Source organism: Diadema antillarum, unplaced genomic scaffold, assembly GCF_040938485.1.
Source record: "Diadema antillarum isolate AM-2024a unplaced genomic scaffold, OU_Dant_1.0 scf00000045, whole genome shotgun sequence".
In the NCBI taxonomy this organism is placed as follows: domain Eukaryota; kingdom Metazoa; phylum Echinodermata; class Echinoidea; order Diadematoida; family Diadematidae; genus Diadema; species Diadema antillarum.
The window spans coordinates 2,288,580-2,315,498 of NW_027270934.1; the positions used below are offsets into that span (position 1 = coordinate 2,288,580).

General features: G+C 36.7%; 1 protein-coding gene across 1 annotated transcript in view; it reads right to left on the reverse strand.

Moving 5' to 3' along the window:
* The window catches only part of LOC139714948 (uncharacterized), a 30,014-nt gene extending 7,683 nt beyond the window's left edge, over positions 1-22,331 (reverse strand). The window contains exons 1-17 of the mRNA XM_071626599.1: positions 21,886-22,331; positions 19,405-19,458; positions 18,873-18,929; positions 16,948-16,995; positions 16,633-16,668; positions 13,510-13,566; positions 13,069-13,107; positions 12,439-12,495; positions 11,367-11,471; positions 10,640-10,934; positions 9,663-9,939; positions 8,786-9,022; positions 7,384-7,460; positions 6,900-7,007; positions 4,158-4,366; positions 3,595-3,663; positions 1,898-1,993 (exon numbers count right to left, since the gene is read on the reverse strand). Coding sequence (XP_071482700.1) covers positions 1,898-1,993; positions 3,595-3,663; positions 4,158-4,366; positions 6,900-7,007; positions 7,384-7,460; positions 8,786-9,022; positions 9,663-9,939; positions 10,640-10,934; positions 11,367-11,471; positions 12,439-12,495; positions 13,069-13,107; positions 13,510-13,566; positions 16,633-16,668; positions 16,948-16,995; positions 18,873-18,929; positions 19,405-19,458; positions 21,886-22,085 — 2,021 coding nt within the window. The 5' untranslated portion in view covers positions 22,086-22,331. The remainder of the gene's footprint in view (positions 1-1,897; positions 1,994-3,594; positions 3,664-4,157; positions 4,367-6,899; positions 7,008-7,383; positions 7,461-8,785; positions 9,023-9,662; positions 9,940-10,639; positions 10,935-11,366; positions 11,472-12,438; positions 12,496-13,068; positions 13,108-13,509; positions 13,567-16,632; positions 16,669-16,947; positions 16,996-18,872; positions 18,930-19,404; positions 19,459-21,885) is intronic.
* Between the last annotated feature and the right edge of the window lie 4,588 nt (positions 22,332-26,919).

A 26,919-nucleotide genomic window follows, 5' to 3' on the forward strand; every position in this document is an offset into this window, starting at 1 on the left:
AATAAACGATGTCACTGTCAGACTTGTTTTAAAAAGGACAGAACTGACTATGGAATGTGTTTACATTTTGTTTATTTATGATATAATCAAATTTTTTTGAGTTTCCTGTTTATGTGATGTCAGACCTGTGGATAACATAACCAAGTAGGTGTAAACCTGAGACACTGCAGAGCAAACCTTGTGGGATATTTAAATTGATGTCTCCATTTTTACACAGTGTGCATTTGATACAATCTGCAATGGATATTCCAACATATCATATTATCTTCGATACTTATATACAGATACCAAATATCAAGATCTTTGATTTTAACACAATACGGCATGTGCACAGTGAGAGGATACTGTAATGATGGTGGGTTGATTTTCGGCTTCAACTGGGCTTTACCACAATACGACCAATTATAACATTTCAATAAGTGATAACTTTGCTTCACAGTTTCTATATACACTCTATGAGAATTCATGCATATGACGCTGGACTTTCTTTATGTTTATGTACACCCTAAAGGCCAAATAATGAAATATCAATGATATTTTGTTTGTTTTTCAAAAGAATAGCCTGATATTTACCAGAACATAAAATAATAGTCCCAGAATTTGATTAATCAATCTGCTTAAAATCATATTTAGGCTTGCAGTAGACGTATGCTATTCTTAATTGCCAACATTTGTAGCATACTTAAGTCTACCTACAACTATCACTGAAGGTGATTAATGTGACTGCACAGTACTGGTTGAGCTGACGATTCAGGTTCGTAACTTTTTTTTTGGGGGGGGGAGGGGACGATATAATGAGAAATATCTTACAAACTGTAAAAGAGCATGTCATTTCAAGAAGCATTCAACATTTGGTTGATAAAAATCGGCCTTTAAATGGCTTATATATATATATATAAAAGACAATTCCTAATAAAATTGCCATGCCACATCATTTTTTAGACATCTCAATTATTTCAAAACTGATTTTCATCAAATAATGTTTTGAATCCCTTTGAATTGTATGCTCTTTAACATTTCAAGATGTTTCTGAATATCTCACAAAACATTTCAAGCTGAATCCTAACCTCAGCCAGTACTGTACAGTCCCTTTAATACCCTCACTCCAGATGGTAGGCTTCTATGAAAAAATATTTAATCAGTGCCTGTGTGTATGTGAGTATGTGTATGCATGCATGCATGCATGCATGTAATTGTTTAATTTGTTTAATTTTTCAAATGTTCAATCGTTGGAGTAGTTCATTCCACAACAAATATGCAGGTACCATGGTAAGGCCTTGTCAGTACAAACAGGGAGGGTGTCTTGCATAACTGAACAATAGTTGAGTATACATACCTAATTTGAAATAAATTGCTTAAATACTGAAGAAGCACTTCTCTCCACGAGGTTTTGGGAAAATTGTGGATACTATAGCAAGGCTTCATGCTATAAACACACACACACACACACACACACACAAAATGTCTTAACCATCTACATGTACACTTCAATGTCATAAGGTACCCCCAAGTTACCCTTAAATTGCTTCAAAACTGTAGGAGGTTGTGATGCAAGATTTGCAACAGACCACCCATTCTACCACATGCTGATTCCTAAATACTATACCCCTTATACATTTCATGTCTTATGCAGGAGTGCAGTGTTCAATCATATTTAGGGACTATCATTACCTTTTCAAATGAATATAAGAGTTTCAGTTGAAAAACAAATTTTCTATTTACATTTCATACTTGACCTTTATACTTATGTTAACAGTAAACACATATAAATCTGATGATTGTTACACATGTTCTCATGTAGCAATACATCTTGGAAACAATATCAAAAATGTAAAAAAAGTAACATCATGGAATACACTGTAATTCCCTTTAATTGTGGAAATACGAAGTAGCTTACTTTGGCGCTCCCTCCTTGTCAAGAGCCATAGGTCTGTCCTTGTGTTCTTGATAATCTATCATGGCCAACAGATTACGGGCTCTGTAGGCAGCGTACCTGCACATCAATGAAATGTTTAACATTTAAATGTTTTACACAAGTGTACTTACGCCTGGATATTTAGTGAGTGCTATTTTTTTTTCTGCACAGCTGCCATCCACCTTCATGCAAACAAGCACAAAGAAGTGCATGAGCAGAAAATGATTAGGAGGTCATGACCCCTTGGGCAAATGTGCATGCCTCATATTGATGTAGTGATATCTTGATATCAATTTTGATTCATATTAATATACCGGTAGTCAAATTAATATTCATAAACCCTAATCCCACAAGGTTTTTCTCGGGACTTGAAACCATCATGGGCTTTTTGGCCCCCCTTCTTCGGATCTCTGTCGTGGATCGCGTGAGGTAGAGGTCAATGTCATCTAACAGATTACTGTAAAACATGATATATTCCCGGCATGAAAATTTCGCGAATTGGAACCGACAGCCATTTTCGTGGCATGAAATTTTCGCGAAGTGCCACTGGTGCTCAATGCATATAGTGTAAACAAGGACTTTTGCGTGCATTTTAATTTCGCGAATCTTGGCGCTCGCGAAATTCGCGAAATTAAAGTGCACGCGAAATTTTCTCGTTTTACAGTATATAGTTATATTTTTCAAATTCTAATCCATGTATTTTATATTACTTGATTCATGCTAATTTATACAAGAATAATTGTTTGCCTAGAAGTCTAACACTCAAGCTCCAAGACTTCTAATTTTTGGTAAACATATTTTTTTCAATTTCCTCAACAATAATATTGAACAAAAATTTCGGCTTCATATTTTTTTTATGTATTGTAATGTGTATTGAATTTCTTATGTATTTCGTTGTTTTGATTTTTAGCGTCAAAATTTGCCGCAGAAACTTTATAGAACATTATCAAGCTAAAATAAATCATCAGCCATTGAAAGTAAATATATCTATTTTTACATGAATTGATTGAAAAAACACAATTTACATCGGATTTGTCCACAAAATCATGTTTTTGAGCAATTTTTGGGGTCAACAAATTTTTTTCAAAGGGGCGTGGCTTCAAAACGGTATGGCCGGGAGCAACAAATTTGGTCTCAAAGGTTCCGTGATACTTGAAAGAATAAAGTCCTAAAATGTGGTGGCAAGACCATTGCTCATTGCGAAATAATCATGCGAAATGTCGGGGGGGGGGGGTTGGGGGTTGGGGGGCATATTGCCCCCCCCCCCCAAGTGGAAATAGGGTTAATTACATTGCTCCATAGTCTAATTTCATGAATAAATATATATCAAAACTTTACATAATAGCTATCAATAAATTGAGGATAAATCAACATATTTCCTCACACAGATTGTGGCCTGCAATTGAGAAAACTTTCATTTTGAATATTTTCGGCATTGATTATGTGCCTAATTCTTCATAATCATTAACATGAAAATAATGAAATACAACTGTAAAGCTAATTGAGCCAAGTTTTGCTTTATTACGGAGAAATCAGTTTTAAGAGCTATAGAGTAGAGTTTTGTCATAAAGCATTTTTTTCATCTATCCAAAGATAAAACATCAACAACAAAACCAAAATAAAACATACAAACAAACAAACATAAAACTCGTTTGTAAATGCTGGCAACTTATCCTTACCCAAAGGAGTACCTCTTCGCACAGTACATCAATATGTGGTTATGCAGCGATTCCAGTTCGCCAGTGTGCCTGAAATGCATGAGAGGTAAAAAAAAAAACCCCAAAAGTCAAAAAATGCCAGATAAATTGACATTTCCTTGGCACTAAACAGCATAATGCTAATACTAGGTTATGCAGGAGGTACTTATCATTTTTATTTTTTACTCAGTACGACCATCTGAATCTCTTCTACAATTGCTGTTTTGTGCCAGATGCTGTCGTTGATTGTGCATTACAACTGAGACACATCATTTCATAAAGGTGAATATAAAGAAAGCACACAACAACCTCTCTGTTTATTTACATATCTATGTACATACACTTACTAACAATGGAACATAAATACAAGACGTAAAGGCATGCACAAATGTCTACATGAAAATGACAAAATACCTGCAGGATAACTAAATATCTCAATGACTCTTCCCAGACCACCACTAAAAAGAAGGGAAGCCATTGGAACTATGCATCATATTCAGAAGACTAAGCGAAGGATGGCTATATTATGAAGAGGGAACATTTACCTGAAGTTCACAAACTTCACGAGGGTGTTGATGAACTTTTTGTCTAACACAATGCGAACAAGTGCATCGTGGGGTGGCGTCCCAGGTGACAGCCATTCCTGCCTCTCCGGCAAATCCCCGTGTTCACACCGTGGCTGGCCCCCGTATCCCCCTGTCAGCAACCATTCATGCGTGTTGCACACATGATGCACAATTCCTCTCCACTTGTTCTGGAAATCACATTATAAGACACACAAAAAAAAAGGCTCTTACTTTATAAATGTAACCAAGAAAGTGCCAAGGACCTGTCGTATGTCCCAAAGCTACATTTTGTGTCTTCACATTACTGTGAACATGTAACAAGGTAAAAACATACATGTATGCAATTTAATTCAGACAAATTTCAATTAATCGAACTGATGCAGGGAGGAAAAAAATAGTTTCACAGTTACAAATAATTTCTAAATATGTTTTTTTTTTTTTTTTTTTTGCAAAAAGTACCACTGGAAGATCATTATGTGGGGTTGCACCAGGGAAGTGCTAAAGAAGGAGAGACAACTACTGCTCTCGTTTGAAGTCATGCGCAGCACTGAGAAGTTATGCGTTCAACTACAGGTGTTACCCATGTGCTTTGACAAAAGAGAGCATCAATAATCGGGACTATAGCGCTCTTACATCAAGAAATACTTGCCCCTACTGGAATTCGCTCTCTTTAAATGTGATGTCTACAATGAATTTGTGTACCATCAATTAGAGCAGCAAATCAAAATGCAGTGTAAAACTGACAATTCTAACAGCAAAAAGTTTAAAAGCAGGCTGGAACATGCTTTAGCGAAGTACTTTATTTGAAAGATCAAAATATACCGGATTAAATGGAAGAAACCTAACATGCAGAAATAAGTGCATTATAGACTAGAAATGTCGTTAGGGCGACTGGTATGCCTCCGCCATAATGCATGATTCTTGTAATAGGTCTAGATAATACATGTGGACAATGTGTGATTACATTTTCACAAAATTGGCAACATATTAAAATGACAAGTTTGTCACAAATGTGTTGAATGTTCACCTTCCTTGACCTAGGTTTAATTGGATGAATAGGAGAGCATGTATTTAGGATTTAAGGACTTCAACTTGACTTTGACCCATTCATACATTTATGCATTGAGTAATTTTAAAGGTATAGAGAAAAAGCGCAATTTCTGTATTGAAAAGTACATTACCATTTTCATCTGAAATTCATAAGATAATTACTATCAGTAAGAACATGCATAAATATGAAGTACGTTTCAAGATAACTTGAGAAATTTCCAAGATATGGAGGAAAAAGTTAGTTCAGCACTTTCGATCTTTGACGTTTTGACCTTTGAGGCAAAAACAAAAGACACAGAAAAAACTTTCCAGTGAATCTCTATTAGGTTATACATGCATACATGAAGTGAAAAAAATAATAATCCTGCTGGCATTGCATAAACATGAGGGAAATAGTAAAAGTATGAAGTGTTGCCCTTGACCTTTGACCCCTGACCTTTGACCCCATGAACCCTAAATTCTCTAGATAATCACTGCCAGTCAGTACACGTATCATATATATACTATGCTCCATGAAGATACCTTGAACGATTTCAAAGGTACAGAGAAAAAAGGTGAAGTTTTAATATCTTTACTTGACCTTTAGACCTTTTGACCTCATGACCCTAACTTTCACCAGAGAATCTTAATCGGGTAATACATGTATACACTAAGTTTCAAGCAAATATCCTCAGGCATTGCATAGATATGATAGAAATAGTGAAATTTTATGTATTTGACCTTGACCTTTGACCTTGAGCATGTGCATGCCTACCAAAAAGTTGGTAGGCACATAAATCCCTAATACACATACATGCCAAGTTTCATCAGGATACCTCAAAATGTGCTGATAGTTACCTCGTCCACAAAACTCATTACGGACGGACAGAAGGGCGGACGGACAACCCGAAAACATAATGCCTCCGGCACCACTTCGTGGTGGAGGCATAACAAAATATTTGGTTTTAAAGAGGGCCTATCATTTCATTTCAATTTGCGCATTCCAGAGATACTAGAAATACATATTAATTATATTGAACTCTTTCTTGAAGTAGTCTACATCAATTCGCATATTTCATTTAAAATTTTAGGTTGAAATAAAGCTTGTAATTCAACAAAAGGTGAAATGCACTCTTCATCTCCAAACTTTGTCTTGCAACTAGAGCAGTGCAGCGCATGACTTCAAAGCGTAGTGGAATGAATGCTAGACATCCCATTGTAACGCCTTGAACCCATACATATGTTTGCATGAATTACGAAGAGTTGCCACTCCATCTCTGTAACATCTCCCTGCTTGCACATAAATATACATTGATGACATGATTCACAGTAAAGCTAATATATCAGCAGTGAACAAAGATTTATACACAAAAAATTTAATGCCATGGTAACCTAAGATATCACTTGACCTAACTGAAAACAAAACAAATAAGGAATAAAAGTTTAATTTCACTTTTTCCCTCTAAAAATTAACATTTTCAAGATCAAAATGGTGTTTGGCATTCAGTAGTGTAGTGAAACATGAAATTAATCAAAAGGTAAGTATCATTGACTTTTGCAGACTATCGTCTTTAAAATGTACTGTAAATACATAATGTGAAGTCAAATACATGAATAGATAATAATACATGAAATAATGATAATTAATAAATTAACAATTAATAAATTCATAGATAAATATTCCATACATACAAAAAAGAGGTCAATGTCGCCGCCACATGTCTCTGCACAAAACCAGAAATGATTGGTGATGTGCTTCACCCAGTACTTCAAAGCTTGATTTCTCACAGTGGTAGATGCCTAACGAAAATAAAAGAAAGAAAAAAAGGAACAAAATCACAAATATTTCAAATCTACAACTATAATGCAGAAACATTAATTTATACTTCAAAACTGATATCATAATAAGCATCATTGGTAGAAATTTGTGAACATAACTGGAAGACATACATTTGGATGGATCAAGACTACAATAAAAAAAATACTGTGTGCTAAGGAAAGATTTGGAAACACAAACAAACCATGTTATTCATCTTTCTTCTTTCAATTTTCCGGACTTTTCATGCAGCAATATACAGATAAATATACAGATTTTGAGGCCCGGCGATGCAGACTTCAATACCAAAATCTGTAACAGTGATTATACTAAACTGCCACAAAAATGTTGATCAGATACCTTGGCCACTTTCTTCCCGAGGTTTTTTGCCCCGTGCCACACATCCCAGCTGTGAAGGATCTCTGGGTATTCCCTCTCTGTCAAGAAAAAAAGGTGAGATGAAAACAACAATTGAAATCTGTGAAGTCTTGTGATCGAATTGTCCTGCTGGTCAACTGTGTCTTTTTTCTACGGACACAAATGTGCAGAACATTATTACATTACAAGGCAAACACTGGGACACAAGATAACTTTAATCCGTCAAAGTCGGGTGCATGCAACATCCAGGCAGAATCCACTTTTCAACCTGTAAATTAATTTTCTTCCTTCAATTACATGTAAAGCAATAACTTTTGCTCCAAAATTGATTTCTAATGTAAAATGCAGTCAAAGGCATCACATATATCATGTTTGTCTTTTCCCCTCATTCTACCTTACCTGGGGGGTCAATGAATTCTGCAACCATTCTGGCGCGCAAAATTTTTTGGACCGCGCCGTTCGCTGACTTTTTACTTTCAAGTTTCGCGCAACTTTTGAGACCAAATTTGTTGCGCCCGGGCATACCGTTCCGAAGCCACACCCCTTCAAAAAATTTTCGTCAACCCCAAAATTGCTCGAAAACATGATTTTGTATACAAAGTCAATACAAATTGCGTTTTTTCAATTAATTCATATAAAGATTCATGTTTTAATTCTAATGGCTGAAATCAATTATTTTAGAATAATTATGCTTCAAAAAATGTGTGTGACAATTTCTGCTGAAAAAATAACACAAATAAAAGTTTGTAAAAACAAAGAAATACATTAAAAAATTGATAAAACAATAAAAAACGTAAGAAATTAATTATGATACTGAAATTCTTTTTCTCACAAAGTTTGGAATGTCACTAAAAATATTTACCCCAAAAATCAGCATTCCATAAGCTTTTATAAGCCAATTACAGACGAAAATTAGTTTGTTTTTTTTTGCATATATTTGCATAATTAATTGATTTAAAATAGAAAATGCACATTTTTTTGAAAATTTACAGTCTTGTAGATTACATCTGGCTTTATGTTCATGCAAAATTTTGCGGCGATCACGGATTCAACGGCCGAGATCTGAAGGCCCCCCCCCCCCAGGTAAGTTAAAAACTTTCATAACCAAAACACACAAACATAAAATAATTGGCTATGTACATCATCTTTTCAAGTCCCATTCTCATTTATTGTATTGATTAAATTAACCCTGCACAAATTTAGTTTTCTCTAAGTCAAAGCTATTTCTCCACTCCAATCAACTTACAACTAGGCAGGGTTGACTGTATGCAAATATGCACTATCTATGCATTCCATGTTGTAACATTTGAATAAGGTAATGCAAGGCTGCTTCTGAAAACTTCAAAAGCCAGCTTTATTTCATTTTTAAACAGAATATGCTTACTAAGCAGTGCTGTGATCACTGGATGGGCATCAGTGATCACTTCCGCAATCTTTACGCCCTTGCTGGATACCATTTCGATTGCTCGAACAAGGGCCAGAGTCTCCATGTTTGGGGACTTATCCCCTGTTTCCCGTTTATCCACAAACTGGACGTCTAGGATGCTTTTCGTAGAATGGTCGAGAGTAGTGTAAGTGCAGTATTGGGCACTGAACCCCGGCGAGTCATTCCTCGCATCACCTGCAGTCAAAAGAGTATAGGTCTTGAGGTTTAGCTGGACTGTGTGAGATATTTGAATTTTGCTGTTAAACTTTGCCAGGTGCCTTTTCATAGTATTCACTAAAGCGACCTAAACCTACATGCATGTTTATATTTCAAGGGCCTCATATACAAGGAAGTGAAATAAAGATTTCATTTACCAGTGTTACACATGCAAAAACACTATTGAAAACAAACTAGAAATGTCACTAAAGTGGCTAATATGCCTCAGCTATACTACATGGCTCTCCTACCGGGTCAACAGATAATGTGAGACAACAGTTTCACATGAATGGTAGAAAAATTTAAAAATTACAAAAATTACAAAAATGACACCAGGCATGATTGAAAGTTTAACATAACCACAAATGTATTGAGTGCTTTTATTCCTTTAACCAGTTTTCATTGTGGATGGTTAAATTGTTCTGAGAGCAAGTACATGCTCTTGGGCTCGGAGCCTTTTTCTCTCCACCTTTGACCCATTTCATTATGACACACATACTTACTGGCTTATGTTACTTTATCAACATCGATGTGAATCAGTTCACATAAAAGCTATCATCTGATAATTGAAAAGCATTTGTGAAAAGTGCACCAGCAATAACATCATGCATATCCTTACCGCACACCACAACTTCCTGGCCTTGCACATCATGAATATTCTTCTGCAACATCCCCCCAAAAGTGGCCTCAACTTCAGGGCATACGTAGTGATGCTGGATGGCATAGAACACTCTTCGGCTAAGGATGTGCCATCCCAGGATGTCGGCCATGAATTTAACTTTTTGGTAGTTATTTCCCGAAAGCAGGATGGCAGCCCCCAACTTCAGGTCTCCGACGTGAGTTCTGTTTAATGTCTCTTGGAGACAATACTTGTCGATGTGGCCACGTCTACAAGCCTGCATCAAGTAGAATTAAAGACCAAACATTTATTCACACACAAAGTATCAAAAAATATAAATATTTTTTTTTCTTTTGCTTTTCTCATGTATAGACATTAAATGTGTTTAAGGATACTATAATGCCAACAGTCAAATCTATCTACAATTGCCACCAAAGGAAGTCAACGTGGTGTTAGACAGTCTGCTGCTTTGGAATAGTTCTCCAATATCTATTTGTGTGTGAGTGTGTGTCTGTGTCTGTATATCACATACATGAACATACTTATAATTTTTACATATATGAATAACTATCACCTATCTGCAATTTTAAAAGGCAACCAACTGCACAATTTATCCCCGGAAGTGACAAAGGTCATTATCCCCATTTTCTTTATTGTTTTGCAATTTGCATTCATTTAATGCACATTATGACAACATTCCTTCAGTGCTCATATACAAATGTGGTAGCATATACACTGATAAATTCTTTGCAAATACCTGACATGGCTCAAATGAAGGGATTTCACCATATGACCACAGCACACTGATCACTTCAATATTCATCTAGGGTGTTGATCTTGATGTACAGTCTGGTCTTGACACTAAGTGATATCATAGTTTTTTATGAAGCCCTTTTTTAAAAATGTGTCAAGAGAAGGTGCTGTTAGGTTAAAAGTACTTGTAAAACAAAAATGAGTTTTTATTTTGCACAATATACCCATTCGATATGACCCGATGTGCCGACAGGATGAACTGTGACATCTGTTCTGCCACCACAGACTTTGCACGCTGGCCTTGCTGCAGCTGCCAGCTCCTTGATGATGGAGGCAGTCACCAAGTACATCTGACATTGCTGCGCTTCCTCAGCGGAATCCAACTTTTTGTGCATTCCAGATCTTGTTGCCTCCGCTTCTTTTTCCTCCTCTTCCTCATCTTCCTCATCTTCTCCCCCATCATCTGCATCGCCAAAGACTTCTTCCACAATGCCCATGCAGTCTGCTTGGGCTGGTGGTCTAATAGAATGATGTGAAAGCCAAATATACCAATTCTCATGATAACATCCATTCTTAATAAAGTGAGTATTCTGCAATCTCCAATTATCAACACAGGACACTTAAATACATACTGCATGCTGTTAAACAGTCGATTATGACACTTGTAACATTTGAACTGTTTTATGAAGACATGTCTTGGTTTATGATGAAAAAGCAACCTTGCATCTTTGCTTGTAAGATGAACATCCACTTGCTGAATATTGTCCACTGTAAACTGTCCCTACAGTTTGTGCATTACACCTTGAGTGATGTGCACCAAAAGTAGGGTTTATAATGGCTAAATACATCTTGAGTGTTTACACAGACAGACATATAAAACTGGCAGATGAACACACAACTTCTAAATAAGACTTATGTGAGCTATTAGAGAAGTAATTGAAATAGAATTACATGTCATGGAAGTCTTCTGGAAGCCATGAAGATGTGCTGTCATGGTCCGAGATCTGTTCTTGGGGATATAAGTAGTCCCCAATTTCCAGTGCTTCCACACTTATGCTATGAAAAAAAGAGAAAAAAATTAATAGTTGATTCCGCATATAGTATGGTAAATTTCAAATCTATTCAAACTTTTAGTCGACTTACAAAACCACTTGCAATAATTGACTTGACTTGACTCTGTATCACAAAATATCACAAATACTTTCATGCACCAATTTATTAGATCATGCCAGGGCTTGCCTCTTTTGTTGTTTGTTTTTCAAGTGGCCTGCCAGGACATCTGAGAAGAAATTTCAGGTTGACAAATGGATTTTGAGGCCAGGAATGAGACTGAATATGTCAAATCAGCAAATTAAAGTTTATTATGTGCATAAACATAGTCGTCTTCATATATGTAATAAGGCCTGTTCGATTAATGATGTAATACATTGTATGGTGGTACATTGTACATTGCATGAAATTTCAAGGGGAGGTATCCTTTTTTAAAAGTGTTTCTGAACATAACAGGAAAAAAATAAACAAATTCCAATCTAAAAATAAATATGATAATAACAAGTCTAACATTTTGTGAGATCATAAGACCACCTTATCTCCTGACCCTACATAAATTTCCACTTTTGTTGTTGTTGTTAAAGAAATATGTGTCTATTGAGAATGGAATATACTTTGTTCAAGAAGTGGTATGTAAAAAGAATTATCCAAGTTACCATATAACGGAAAGGGCATGCATGTTCTTGTGCAATCTATTACAAACATACTTGATGAAGAATGGACATTTCTTTGGGCTTTTTTTTTTGTGGCTAAAACAGAAACAAAAACTGAAAACAAAAATAGGTGAGCTCGAGTGTGACATTTAACTGGATTGTCACTTTGTGTTTGGATGATTAAAGATGAATTAGTCCAAATAAAAGATAGTCTGATAAATCAGAGTACGAGCTTACGCCTTCAATGGTAAAAATGTGCCATCAAACAAAGAAGGAAAAATAAAGAACGATACATTCAAACAGTACATCCAAAACCTTACTTGGCTTGTTCTTGAGCTTCCTTTCCACTTGATTGTGTTAAATCACGGTTCTCTGAGCTAATAGTGTAAATGATGTAATGAAGAGAGAGAAATTAAAAGATATCACAAAATAACAGGTGATTTACACTGAGAACATGTTTGAATGCGTCGATAGTGAATAAATCAATAGCTTGAAGAGATCAAGGAGATGAGTAAATACAGCAAAATGACAAAATTTAATTGTATTTGAATTCATTATGTGTATTATCTCATCTATGTCACAGATGAAATGTCACAGTATACAAATAATGACCGTTATGAGGGGCACAGTTAAAATCATGGGCCCTAAGTGATATGAAAACCGTAACCATGCCTGAAGCGAAGCTGAGGTACATATACTAGGTACTAGTAGACAGCAATTATAACAACTGAACAAACTTAAATTCTCAAACAATATAAAATACTGATGATAACACCACTGGTATTTGAAGAAATACTTTTCAAATGATTGCAAAAGTAGTCACCAGCAAGGTCACTTCATTGAAGAACAAGTATTTATGAAATCAACATGTGAAGGCACTTTCATTCAGTGTAAACATATATAACATAGCCGTTACGGTGATGTCTGCAACATAAAATAGATGTACATACCCAATGTCAGGTTCTAATGACTGTGTCGGTGGTGTCGTACTGCTCACAAAGAAAAAAAGACAAAAGGGCGGGTAAGTTGTAGGTACCTGGCTGAAATGACTGAATGTACTAAGCTTATTGGATGTAATTAACATTCAATTACTAGTATCATATGTTATTATTATACTATCTTCCACAAGAGGACTACATTGCGAGGCAGTTATGTTGCTATGGATGCTAGATTATACCATTATTTAGTCTAAACTGTGGGTACCATACCAAAAGCACTGAAATTATACCATAATATAAAATTATATAATTCTTTCAAGAACTTCTTGTTGAAATGTTTGAGACTGGTGTCGCATTTTCACATTTATTATGTCCATTTTCTTTTTGTTATAAATATGATTTTTATAAATAAGTGTGCAGTGACAGGTGTAAATTTTGACTACCTGTACCTACCTATTTGCAGTCTCGGGTTCAATGTCCATGCCAGTCAATTCCTCCACTCCAGACATGCTACAACCACAATTAGATCATAATTAGAGTAATGCCATAGTTATGGGTGATGGGGAAGATGACATATGTTACATTAAAATACTAATTCATTGGAAGAAGTAAGAAATAAACAATGGTATGCCTCTGTCATAATAATTGATTCTCCCAAAAAGTGTATACAGTTGCAGTACAATGTCTTCACAATGTGTGACGACAGTTTCACATAGCTGGCAAAATAATGAAATGGCAGGTTTGTCAGAAATGTCTTGAATGTTCACTTTCCTTGAACTAGGTTTGCTATAATTTTCTTAGAATGCATGTACACTCCTACATGTATTTGGGGAATTGAGGATTTTTACTTGACTTTTGACTGACCCTTATATAGAGTTTATGCACCAAGTAATTTCTAAGGTATGATGAAAAAGTATACTTACATTACAAAATAAATATTGAAATTTTGAGGAGTTGACCTTGACCTTTGACCCCCTGATTATTGACCCATGACCCCTAAATTCCATAGATAATCCCTACCAGTCAGTGCAAGCATGTGTACCACGTTCAATGAAGACACATTGAACCATTAGCAAGAAAAGTGAAATATTAACATTTTCACCTGACCTGACCTGACCTGACCTTTGACCTTATGACAGGAAACTCTCTCTGGAGAATCTTTACACAGTAGTACACTTGTACATGTCTACACTACGTTTCAAGAATATACCTTTGGGCATTGCATACAGTGTAGATATGGAGAAACATCACCAAAATCGACCTGAAGCAGTAAGCTCAAAGATGTGTGATTGTTACATGTGTCTGATTGATGATATTATCAGCTACATCTGCGATGTAGATTTGGAACACACCAAAGCTCACACATGTTCCCTATTACAAATCTGATTTCCATGCAAAATACTATATAAGCTGTTATTTTAGCGAATCTCAGGTGGACTGCAAATTTAACAACATGCAAAAATGTCACCATACGCTAAGGTAGTACAAGATTTGTAGTGCGCATTTGTAGGCCTCTGTGACAGTTTGCGAAAACAACATCTTGCGAAAATGTCTGTGACCTCATTCGCGAAAATATCGTATGCAAAAAATAAAAGCGTATGCAGTAAGAAATGTTCTCATTTATGTTCTTGATAATGACATAATTTCCTTCGGCATTTAAGTCTGATTTATTGGTGACATGACTGAAAGAATTATCAGTAATGTTTCAATTACCGTACTGTAAAAGTGGAAATTTTCGCGGTGTTGAAATGTTCGCACATTTCGCGCAACCAGAAACTAGCGCGAAAATAAAAGGACACAAATTTTTTTGCACGCCATATATTCCTGTGCGTGATGTCTTGATTCCACGGAATTAAAAACATGCGAAACTCTTCTGACCTGGCCAAGGGCGAAAAAATTAGTCTCGCAAAAAAATCCACTTTTACAGTACCCCACATGAAACCAATGAGGTCGCAAACATACTATAAATCATTATTATCATCAATTCAGCCAAATGAAAATGCCAATAACAGTAACATACAACATGCAATCACACAAAATGACAAAATTGACATGCAACACAGGGAACAAGGAAAAAGTACATGGGCTAGGGCTCACAAAAGTAATTATTCTACTGTTGCCCTTCTAAAATCCATGTGAGCCTTCAATTTGGCAGGACCAAAAACTTTTTCTGCTCCAAGTGTGAATTTTCAAATACATACACACAACACACACACAAACACACGTAAACACACAAATTCCCTTGAAAAGAGGCTAATCAATCTCTACCTTTCCAGGCTTTTTTCGCACATGGAAAAGAGACAAATGGTATCACGTATTCAAGGACAGGCCTTTTTTTGGAAATAAATTGTGCTGCTGCATTACTCACACAATACAAAACTGTCTGCAACGTTCCATAGGCTCCAATTTACAGAGGTGGTTTAAATTTAAACCATGTCTAGAAATGCAAATTTCTTTTACGTAAATATGATTTACAGATTGTATGTGCCAACAGACATTCAGCTGTTGACATGCAGACAAAATAGGTCTAAAGTTAATCATTTTTGTGAATATGGCCATAGGGTTCCTTTGCTCTTTGTATCAGTCATATCCTTGTTTGCAGAAAGAAATACTGTATAAGCTGTTATTTTTGGAAGGGTTTCATTTGCAAGATTTTCGCGAATCACAGTTGGATCACAGATTTAACAACATGCAAAAATGTCGCCAGAAGCTAGAGTAATAGTAATTTTAAACAACAACATTTTTAGCATTTGACCTTGACCTTTTGACCTCTGCCAATTTCACTAAAAAATACTTAACTAATTGCCCCATCATACTTTATACTTGGACCAAGTTTGGTAAAATTCCATTGAAACATTACTCAAGTTATCGCATAAATGAATGGGGACGGACAACCCGAAAACATAATGCCTCCGGCACCACTTTGAATAGTGGAGGTAGAAAAATAAATCCTATGGCCAACAGTTCCTTTCTAAAAACTGTAACATCGTAATTGGAAAGTATTTCAAGTTAAAAGAAAAGAAAGGGGAAGAAAATGAGACGATAATGAGTATCTGTCCATGAAAATGATTAATATGCTCTAAAAGTGCACTGCTGTTATAACGGACACAATCACGACGACATTCTGGTTACAACAAAGTAACTCCAGGTCGCAAAATTATCAGCTCTTTGTTCCTTACTGTTCATTTGTCCGCTTATAACAAAATTTCGATATAATGAAAGAAAAAATTTGGTACCAAGGACTTTGTTATAACAGGAGTCCACTGTACGTGGTTATGTGTGTGCATGATGCGTTTTTATCTATTCATTCATTTATTCCATTTCATTTTCACAAAAGTCTCCAATTTGTTTATCATCCTCATTATTCAAATTCAGAAATTCACTTTGCTCTATTTCAAACAAAAAAGGAGCTGCATTTTCATTTATGTTGGTATTTTCACATATGTACATCTTAGCAGCCTGTTATCAAGTATTTGATAAAAACCTGACATTGATGACAAAGAATTATTCAAATTTTTTACAATGTGTTCCATGCACTAATGATATGACAATATATTAAAAAAGAAAACACATTACCTGTCCCAGTCTGGCTCTTCAGTGTCAGGTAGTTTACTGGAGTGGGGGAAAGGGGAAAAAAATAAACCCTCAACATACATGTACAATACATACATTGCCATAGATCTGTAGCACCAACAAATTTTTCAAATGTCAGTAATATGAATGTAGAAGAACATGTAGCACAGTAAATGCCCAACCATCATTGCAAATTACATCAGGAGCAGGTATCGAAAGAACAAAACAAAGAAAATGATGTACCGTATTGCAAACTGGCCTAACTGAACACCTTATGGCATGATAATACACAGCAATCTTTTCTATAAAGGCACTTACCTGAAACGCTTGATGCCGGGCACGAAGGGAGAACTGAAAAAGGGCAAGCTGTTAATGGAAACAAAATAGAACATACATGGGAAATTACTGACTTCAGCCATATGAAATGTTTGTCACGAGAAATTCATGTTTGCAAACTACACATATCAAATCAAAATAATATTGAAAAAAACCTCTCTGACAGGAACAGAATATCCATTACTCGTGGCATGATTAAAACTGCAGTTATTCACAGATCTGAATACCATGCACTGCACAAAATGTACTATGAGGCTTTTGCCCCTTCTTCCAAGTCTACAGCTCTCAGAGCGCCCTCCCCCCCCCCCCCTCCCCCTTCAAAGCTACAGAACCACTAAACCCTACCACAGATTGCATTTAAAGGAGGGAAATGCAAACCCATTGCTACCTAAGTGTGATTTCATATTGGGCATACCAGAGTACTGTTTAGAATTAAAATTGCTACCCATGTATTCAATCTGCAAATACATTTTGTATGCAGACAAGTCATGTGTTTCCATGATAACAAGAATTGTACATCACCAAAATTGATCTGAAACAGTAAGTTGAATGATGTGTGATTGTTACATGGGTCTGACTCATGAGATTACCATCTACATCTGTGATGTAGACTTGACACACAATAAAGCTCACACATGTTCCCTATTACAATTCTGATTTCCACACAAAATACTGAGCTGTTATTTTTTGCAAGGGTTGAATTTTCGCGAATCTCAGGTGGACTGCAAATTTAATAAAACGCAAAAATGTCACCAGAGTAGTGCGTATTTGTGGGCCTCTGTGCCAATTTGCAAAAACATCTTGCGAAAATGTCTGTGAACTCCTCATTCGCGAAAATATCTGTACGCGAAAAAAAAGTATATACATAATAAGAAATGTTCTCATTTACGTTCTTGATAACATAATTTTCTCCGGCACAAGTCTGATTTATTGGTGACATGACTGAAAGAATTATCAGTAATGTGTCAATTACCCCACATGAAACCAATGAGGTAGCAAACATACCACAAATCATTATTATTATCAATTCAGCCAAATGAAAATGCCAATAACAGTAACATACAACATGCAATCACACAAAATGACAAAATTGACATGCAACACAGGGAACAAGGAAAAAGTACATGGGCTAGGGCTCACAAAAGTAATTATTCTACTGTTGCCCTTCTAAAATCCATTTGAGCCTTCACGTTTACGGGAGCAAAAACTGTTTCTTCTCCAAGTGTGAATTTTCAAATCCATACAAACAACACACACACAAACACACATAAACACACAAATTCACTTGAAAAGAGGCTAATCAATCTATACCTTTCAAGGCATTTTTTGCACATGGAAAAGAGACAAATGGTATCACGTATTCAAGGACAGGCCTTTATATGGAAATAAATTGTGCTGCTGCATTACTCACACAACACATAACTGTCTGCAACGTTCCATAGGCTAATATTTACAGAGGTGGTTTAAATTGAAACTGTGGCTAGAAATGCAAATATCTTTTGAGTACATGTGATTTAGAAATTGTATGTGCCAACAGACATTCAGCTGTTGACATGCAGATAAAATAGGTCTAAAGTTAATCATTTTTGTGAATATGGCCATAGGGTTCCTTTGCTCTTTGTATCAGTCATATCCTTGTTTGCAGAAAGAAATACTGTATAAGCTGTTATTTTTGGAAGGGTTTCATTTGCAAGATTTTCGCGAATCACAGTTGGATCACAGATTTAACAACATGCAAAAATGTCGCCAGAAGCTAGAGTAATAGTATTTTTAAATTGCCGTACAACTCTGTAGGTTGCAATTCGCGAAACAACATCTCGCAAAAAAAATATGTGACCTCCCCAATTATCTGTACGCGAAAATTACAACATAATATTTCAGTAATGGAGTTGAACATGCAAACCCACCTCTTGGCAGATGATGGAGTGCCCTTAGCTCCTTTTGGAGTAGATGTCTGTGGATACCTGCAAGAAACATGTTTGCAATTTCAAGACCTTTTCAGAAAGGCAAGGAGCTTCATTGAATGATGGTGAGAATATCCACAAACACTCTGCATGACCCCATTTGGGGTAACAGCACTGTATAGAAGCTGTTATTTTGTGCGAGTTTACTCTTCATGAATTGTAGGAATCACTGTTTGACAAATTAAAGGAAAAATCCAGTCCAATTATAAGTTAGTCTGATTAAAAAAAAAAAAAAAGTTTCATCTTACAAGATCAATGGTAAAAATTTTCACTGTAAGTGTAATCAGATGAAAAATCAAGAAGTTATGACATTTTGAAGTTTGCAATTATGTGTGTGTGTGTGTTGGGGAGGGGAACATCAGGAAGTCTTGCAAATAGTATGTAATCAGAAGAAAAAGAGAAACTACATGTACAACAACTTGAAAAACACCTTTTAGCCTTTCTATATAACATGTGACAATGAAGTAGTGCTCACTTATTCTGGTACTGTGCCTCTCCTGGGCCTGGTGAGGATGACATTTGTTGGTATCTAAAATGAAAAGAAAAATAAGATGTGTCCTAATGGATCCATGACATTCTAAAAATGGCATAGTAAACTAGAAAAGCACTCAAAGAGCACAGACCTCTACCGAAGCAGCAGCTAATTTCCACCCACATGCATGCTTGCAATTTCCCATCATAGGGTCGACTGTTTGCATCATCAGCTTCCAGCCATGTGGTGCCTTGCCCGAGCACAGCACAAATAGTGCGCTCGTATAAGTATTCATTGACTGTATACTGCAAGCCTTCAAATATCCATAAAAAGTCCTGCATCACAAGCGAAATTGAATCATCTGGTCTGTGTGTCATTATCCATTTTTCCTGAAAGCTTCATCTCAATCTATCCAAAATATTGTTATGCTCACACAGAAACAAACAAGCACTGAAGAAATATTACCTCTTTCTTTGCCGGGGAAATTAAAACAAAACAATTACAGTTATAGGTCTAAATGCAGATTCTCTGTGTAGAGTCCAGCTTACCTTGAAAGTTGAATGTCTCGTGTATGACAAGTCATGTCATGTGAATTCATGAGGACATTAGATTATAGCGTTACATAACCTCTGTAAATTTTGATTTTTATAAAACTAAAGCTAGGTCTAGATCTATTCTTATAAAAAGACCAGCTGCACGTTTTGTTACCATTACCTACAGTAGAGAATGTAGCATCACTCAACTTCTGAACTTTCTTGGATAGAAGGCACTATAAGACTATAAAGAGCAAGACGAGAAGCATACAAATTGTAGAGGCAGATGGACATTCCTATCAGTTCAATCTACCATCATCCAGACTAGAAGTCCACAGAAATTAATTCTTTCCTTGTACAATCAAAGCATGGAAAGAAACTCACCCCTACATAATCACATAAACTGATCCAGCAAGATTTAAACAGATCTTGCTCAATAAACATATATTTGTTTTAACGTCCATCTGTAGCTGCTCCGGTTCAAACCCAAGTGGAAGTACAATCTACTGTAGGCCTACGTAGTAGTTTATACGTTGCTATTTTCGTGAATGATGTCACAGACTTTTTCACCAAGTAACAGTGCTACACTCAACAGCGTAGCGCAGCAGGTACGGTACATTTGCCCAGTTGTCAATTTGTTGTCAGATATTACGTAGAATCCAAATGTAGAACCTCTAAAAAAATATGTAGGGCTATGGGTGTACAGAGTTAGATATCTAACGTTAGCTGTCAACCTGCCTGGCCCGACTGCAATTTCTATGTTTCATTTACCAAAATATGGGGTCTTGGTCGGATTTGGATGCAATACTGCCATGCCTACACAAGCGATATAGGCCCGGCCTGGTATTATGGTAGCAATCTCAGCCTATCATACACTACAGGCTGAGATATTATGTAAAATTTATTAGATTAATGGAAAAAATAATACTGGTATATGGTAGGCCCCAAGTAATATGGAAAAGTTAGTTATGGCTTTTATAGGCAGGTAGGTACATACCAACTAACAGTAACACTAGTAACAATGTTAGATTCTATGCTACTGTAGGACTGGATACTAAACTGATAGATTTTCTAACGTTAGAATCAAAATGACAATAGTTGTTAATATTAAATAATAATAATCTAGGTAAATTTTACTGCACACTGTCACTGAGAACAAAAATGACTGCAAATATCCGCCTGCCTGTAACCTTTATAACTTGTGTATCTCATCTACAGAGGGTCGGAGCTGTATTTGCACAGATACAGAGACTCCAAATCCAACTCTCCCTTTTTCGACAGGAGATCTCCCGCTGAAAACCCATTTTTGCAAAATCTCCCGTTCTCCCGCTTGAGATTTAATTTCTCCCACCCTGGCTCTTTGTCTCCCGTTGGAAAGGATTTCTTACATATTTCTATCGTATGTTGAAAAATAAGCCTTAGATAGCACCAGAGAGCGTCTAGAACCCTGGGAATTTCGCGCTTCGCACACATCAACTTTGAGTCTCCCGTTTGCTAGGGGTTTCAGGCGGGAGAATCTCCAGATCAGAAGGTACTTTGGGTTGGAGTCTCTGCAGATAGATTGGATCTATAACCTTGTTACTTTCACAGTTCTCTAAAAGTTGGTTGTTGTTTATAATAGTTAGCATGGTTCATGTAGGTGCCTAACGTTTAGAGAAACATGATAGAAATCAGCGATGCGATGCATGGGCATGGCATCGATGTCTTGTACTTACAGTAAGCTACATGTCATTAGTGTGCAATAAATAATGACTTGACAACAGTACTGTGAGAATGTTAGAGTTTTTAGTGTAAACTTTACGTGACAGTGTCCATCCATGATCCAGCTAGTCTACTAGAGCCTACGTAAAAATTACTACTGCACTGATACCACTACCAGTCACGTCACCAGACGGGGTAGATCACAGACACTAATTAGGGCCCGGGCTTATTACTAGTAAAGGTTACTCACCTCAAAATAAGAAGGGATATCACCCCGTGCAGGCTGGGTACTGCATTCTCTTTTCCGATCTTCCTTAGCGTGTTGGCAGTTTTTGATGAAACTGATATGACATTGCTGTTTTGTCTATACCTTCTTTGCCTTGCTCTCGACTTTCTTTTTTTTTCTGACGAGGAGACACGAGGTCTCTTCGTCGTCTCTATTCCGTCCATATTTGAGTACAGTGCGTGTCGAAGTCCAGCAGCTGTTGTAGTAGCTAGCTAGCTAGCTAAAAACATCGAAGGGAAAAACCGCGCGATCAAAACATCCGGTCGGTGAAACCATCGACGCAAGCAGCTCAGCAGTCGCGAAACGGACAGCTAGCTAGGTAGCGATCAGTGAAACACCACAGCAGTCCGTACGCGCTATGCATAGTACGTACACTGTACATTACATACAGTGTACGTACTGGTCAGGAGTGACCGTGCGGGGAGGGATGACTTGCACTCATCACGAGATCAACGGGAACGTTCGTGTGGAACCGTGGGTTAGGAACTCACGGCGGCTGATCACCCTCGCATCTCGCCGAGCGTAGCCCACTGCGCAACAGAGCAACGGCCGATGGAAATATTCATGCGTCGGGCTCGAAAACCGTGTACAGTTACGCTACAGCCTGATCGACCAGAAACATCGTGATTATTTCAAATTTTGAGAGTTTTACGGCGCAATTTGTGCATGATAGTGTGTTTTGTGACATATTAATACAATACATGCACATCAGATGTCGTAATTCAAATCATCGTCCCCAAAGGTAAACTGGCACTTTAAGAGAGTTGTCTTGTACTTCACATATATAAAGGTATATCCACTGTAACAGGTCATGGAAATGTGACGAGATTGGGAGCAAAAATTTTTTCTGGAATTTGTTCTTTACTGCCGTCGGATCTCTCCAGGAAGCCATCAGAATTGAAGGTTACATGAAGATTGAAAAATATCTCTTAAAACATTCTTCTGAGAGCAAATAACACAAGATTGTTTTTTTCCCCAGACTTCAATTTCCATTGGCATTGAAACAAAATTTTACATAACATTTTATTCTCTTCTGAGAGCAAGTAAAACAATCAAATTTTCACAAACTTCAACTTCTGTTGGCATTAAAAGCACGGTTTTTTTATACCTTAACACTTTATTGTCTTCATTAAAAATCTTAGTTGAAAACTTTGTGCTTGATAATAATATTCAGATTTAAAAGCATTGGTCCCCCAAATTATGAACTTGCTCTTCTGTCCCTGTTTGAGGGAAAGAAATACACGGTTTTGATTTTTAAGGGCCAATAGTGGAATAGTGGTAGGTATTATCTAGTTATAGAAAAATAAAGTCCTTTACTGTGGATATACCTATATGTTGGGAATTCAGACATATACGATGTACACTGCGTAGGAAGAAAAGAATGTTGCCATGCTTTGTCTCACCAGGAAAGAAGACAACGTGAAGTTTTAGCTGATGGAAGCTGTGTGATCTTCGATACTCTACTCTATGCTTGTAGAAATTAATCCAGATCGCCTATTATAATTTACATAGCTTTCAGGTATTCTGAGCAAATCGCTTTCTCTATAGCACATCAGAGCTGCCTGCTTGAAAGTGTATCGTTTTTTTTTTTTTTTAACAATATTCAGCATGTATTTCCCTCATCCACAATGATAGAAAATATGTACATGAATTGAAGACCTTGTTTGTTTTTTGTACAGTTGATATAGTGTGCCTCGTTCTAGAAATATTCCCATTTTGGGACAAAAATATGATTTTTGCCTTCAGAAACATTGACTGTGCATCAGTGATTTTTTTAATTTTTATTTTCTATTTTTTGAATGTGCAGAGTTGGCAGCTCTGTCATTTGCTTCTCCACTAAGTATCTGACTAGGCATAGAGGAAACAGAGTCTTTCTTTCCTTCAGCAAAGCCCTCGTAACTAATGATAATGTCTCTCACTCTCTCTGAAGTAGTATGCTTTGTAGCACTTCATACCGTAGGCAGCCATTGTAGCATGAATATGCAGCACCTGCCTTGATTCACACATTGGTTGTGCTCTTTTCATGAATCTTGACATAAAAGAGAGTTTGGAAAGAGTGCATCAGGCAGGGAAGGACGTGTGCAATTTGTTTACAAGAATGTTTGTACGGGGATGCATTTTTTGATCCATTGTACTCTCACTTTGAAAGTGCACTTACCTTGCAATCAAGTTGCACTCAGCTGGCAATCAGTCTGCAATCAAACTTGCATTCAGATGGCACTCAACCTCCTAAGTACAATGAGTGATATGTTCATGGTATTCTTTTGAAATTTGATAACCTGCCACAATTGCTACAAAGACAGTGACAGTATTGATGGTTAAATGATAAAATCTGATGCTTGAAGCAATAAAGGAAGACAGGGCATTCCATGTGTCAGTGTTGTGCCATCTTCATCTTGTGAAGTGACTTCAAATTTTGCATGTTAAAGATTTCAGTACATGCATGATTCGATAAGGTTAGATTCTGATAATGTGAGTGTTTATGGGATACATACCTTCTTTTTTGCATTTGAAGAATGAATACTGCTTTGAATTATTTTGGTGCAAAAAAGGGGTGATGATTTTTGTCTTAGACACGGTATCTTACAACTTTAAGCATGCAAGGAAATTATTCCTTTAGCTATAGCCAGAGGGCAAGTTTGTCGAAATGATGCTGTTTGAAAGAAAACAAGGACAAAATGCAGCCTGCGAACGCATCAAAGAAATGAAGATATAGTTTTGATGACATACTCCTGAAGTGTAATCATTACATAACTGTTAATCAGAAGTACACATATTGGAGCAGTTTGACTTATCGATAAGTTTCCACTCATTTCTTGTAATTTCTTTTTATAGATGGCACTACCTTTTTCTCTGACTGTTATTCCCATAATTCTCTTGTGTGCATGTCACCAAGCCTGGAGATACTTATCTGTTTTGAATTAGCACTTGACCTCCGTCCCTCCCGTAGTCTTGCATGCAAACACCCCTATGTATTCAATGCACTCACATTCAGGTGCACAGAAGACGTCCTATACCATTAAGTCATCAGAGGGGGAGCCCCGAGCGGGTGCGGCAGCCGCCCCGGTTTCTGGTATGTAAAGAGTGTGGTCTTGCAGAAGCACCCTCATCGTTGTCAACTTCACCATACATTAACTCCTTCTTGTTGTACCCACCTCTAACAGCCCAATTACACCTACTTAATTTGCAGTTTTTTGCAGAGTTTGACTGACTCAATGTGTTTGTGACTAATTACGCTGTGTGTTCATTATGATCAGAATCAAAGGAGCCAATAAAGTAATATTGATACATAGTATATCATATCTAATCTGTATTCAACCTGAGACATATATTTGTATATTGTAACGATTTTGGATTTAGTCTAGTTACAGTAGGATTGGGAGGCAATGGGTAAATGAACAAAGTGACATTTTCTTGTCATGATGATGTGTTGTAGGGAACCAGGGAAATGACTTTTACTTCAAATTAGTTTGGTAAATCAAAATGGAGGGTTGAAGGGTGTTTGTTAAAATCAGTTTGTTTTCTAAAGTAACCATATAAAAAGAGATTGGTGAGTAGGAAGTGTCAGATGTTAGATGATCACAAATGTTGGATTGAAGAAAGACACTTAAATGCCTTGCTCCTCAACTAATGAGCTGTGGCCCACTGTCAGGCCGAAACATGCAGGTGGGCTGTGATGTTGGCCAAAAATTAATTCAAAAAGATTCATCATTTCATGTAACTAAGGGCCTCAAAAAAATATGTTGGAGCCGAAGTGGGCCAGGGGTTTAAAAAGGCTGAGAAGCACGGCTTTAAGGGATATACATATTTCAAATGAAACAGACATGCACAGGAAAAATTAAAGAATCCTTTAACCCTAAAAAGACTGGGGGGGGGGGGCCTAAAAGGCCCCCCCTCGACATTTCGCGCGATTACTCAGCAACACGCAATGCTCTCGCCGCGATGCTCTATGACTTTTTTCTTTCGAGTTTCCCGCACATTTTGACACCAAATTTGTGATGCCCGGGGGTACGGTTCTGAAGTTACATAACTTTTTGTACATGCACGTGAGACCGAAAATGGCTCAAAAATGTGATTTTGTGTACAAAGTCAATACAAATTGAGTTTTATCACATGGTTCATATAAATATGCTTATTTTTACTCTCAATGGCTAAAATCAATTTGTTTTAGTAGTATTATGCTTCAAAAAGGGTCTGCCACAAATTTTGCTGAAAAAAACAACAAAAACAAAAGGTCGAAAAAACAAAGAAATACATAAGAAATTCATAAAACAATAAAATAAATTAGAAATTAATTTTGATACCGAATTTTTTTACAAGTACATTTGCTAAGAATGCTACAAAGAATATCTAGACCAAAAATGAGCACTTTTGGAGCTTTATTTACTGATTAAGATAAAAAAGTCTGATTTCTTGCATAAATTAGCATAATTAATCAAAATAAAATAAAAGAAGACTATTTTGGAAAATTTAAATATACGATCTTGTAGATTACATCGCACACTACCATTGTGCAAATTTCCGCGGCGATCGCGCAATCCACGGCCGAGATCTTAAGGGGGGGCCCTTTAGGCCCCCCCCCCCCCCCCCCAGTCTTTCGAGCTACCAAAATAGCCCAGTCTTTTTAGGGTTAAAACTGAGTAAAGCCAGAGTGTATGTCGGTATTTCCTGGGGACGATATTGTATGGTGTGTATATCACTGAGGAGGGCTGTCAAGATATACTGTATTTATTCTCATGTGTGTAATCAAATGCGTTGCAATAGATGCGAATAAAAAAGCTGTCATCAAAAAAACCCACATGATTGCAAGAAAGAACAAAGCAAAACAAAACGAAAAACCCCTCTCTTGTAGAGCAATTACATCAAATTGGTGCAGCAACTGCATTCATTGTGTTGAGGAGTTTGTTTGGTGAAGGGGTTGGCAGTTGTTGCACAGTCCAATGCTCGCACCTTCTTCAACAAGAAACTTACATTCTTGCAACTGATCCCATGTTTCCC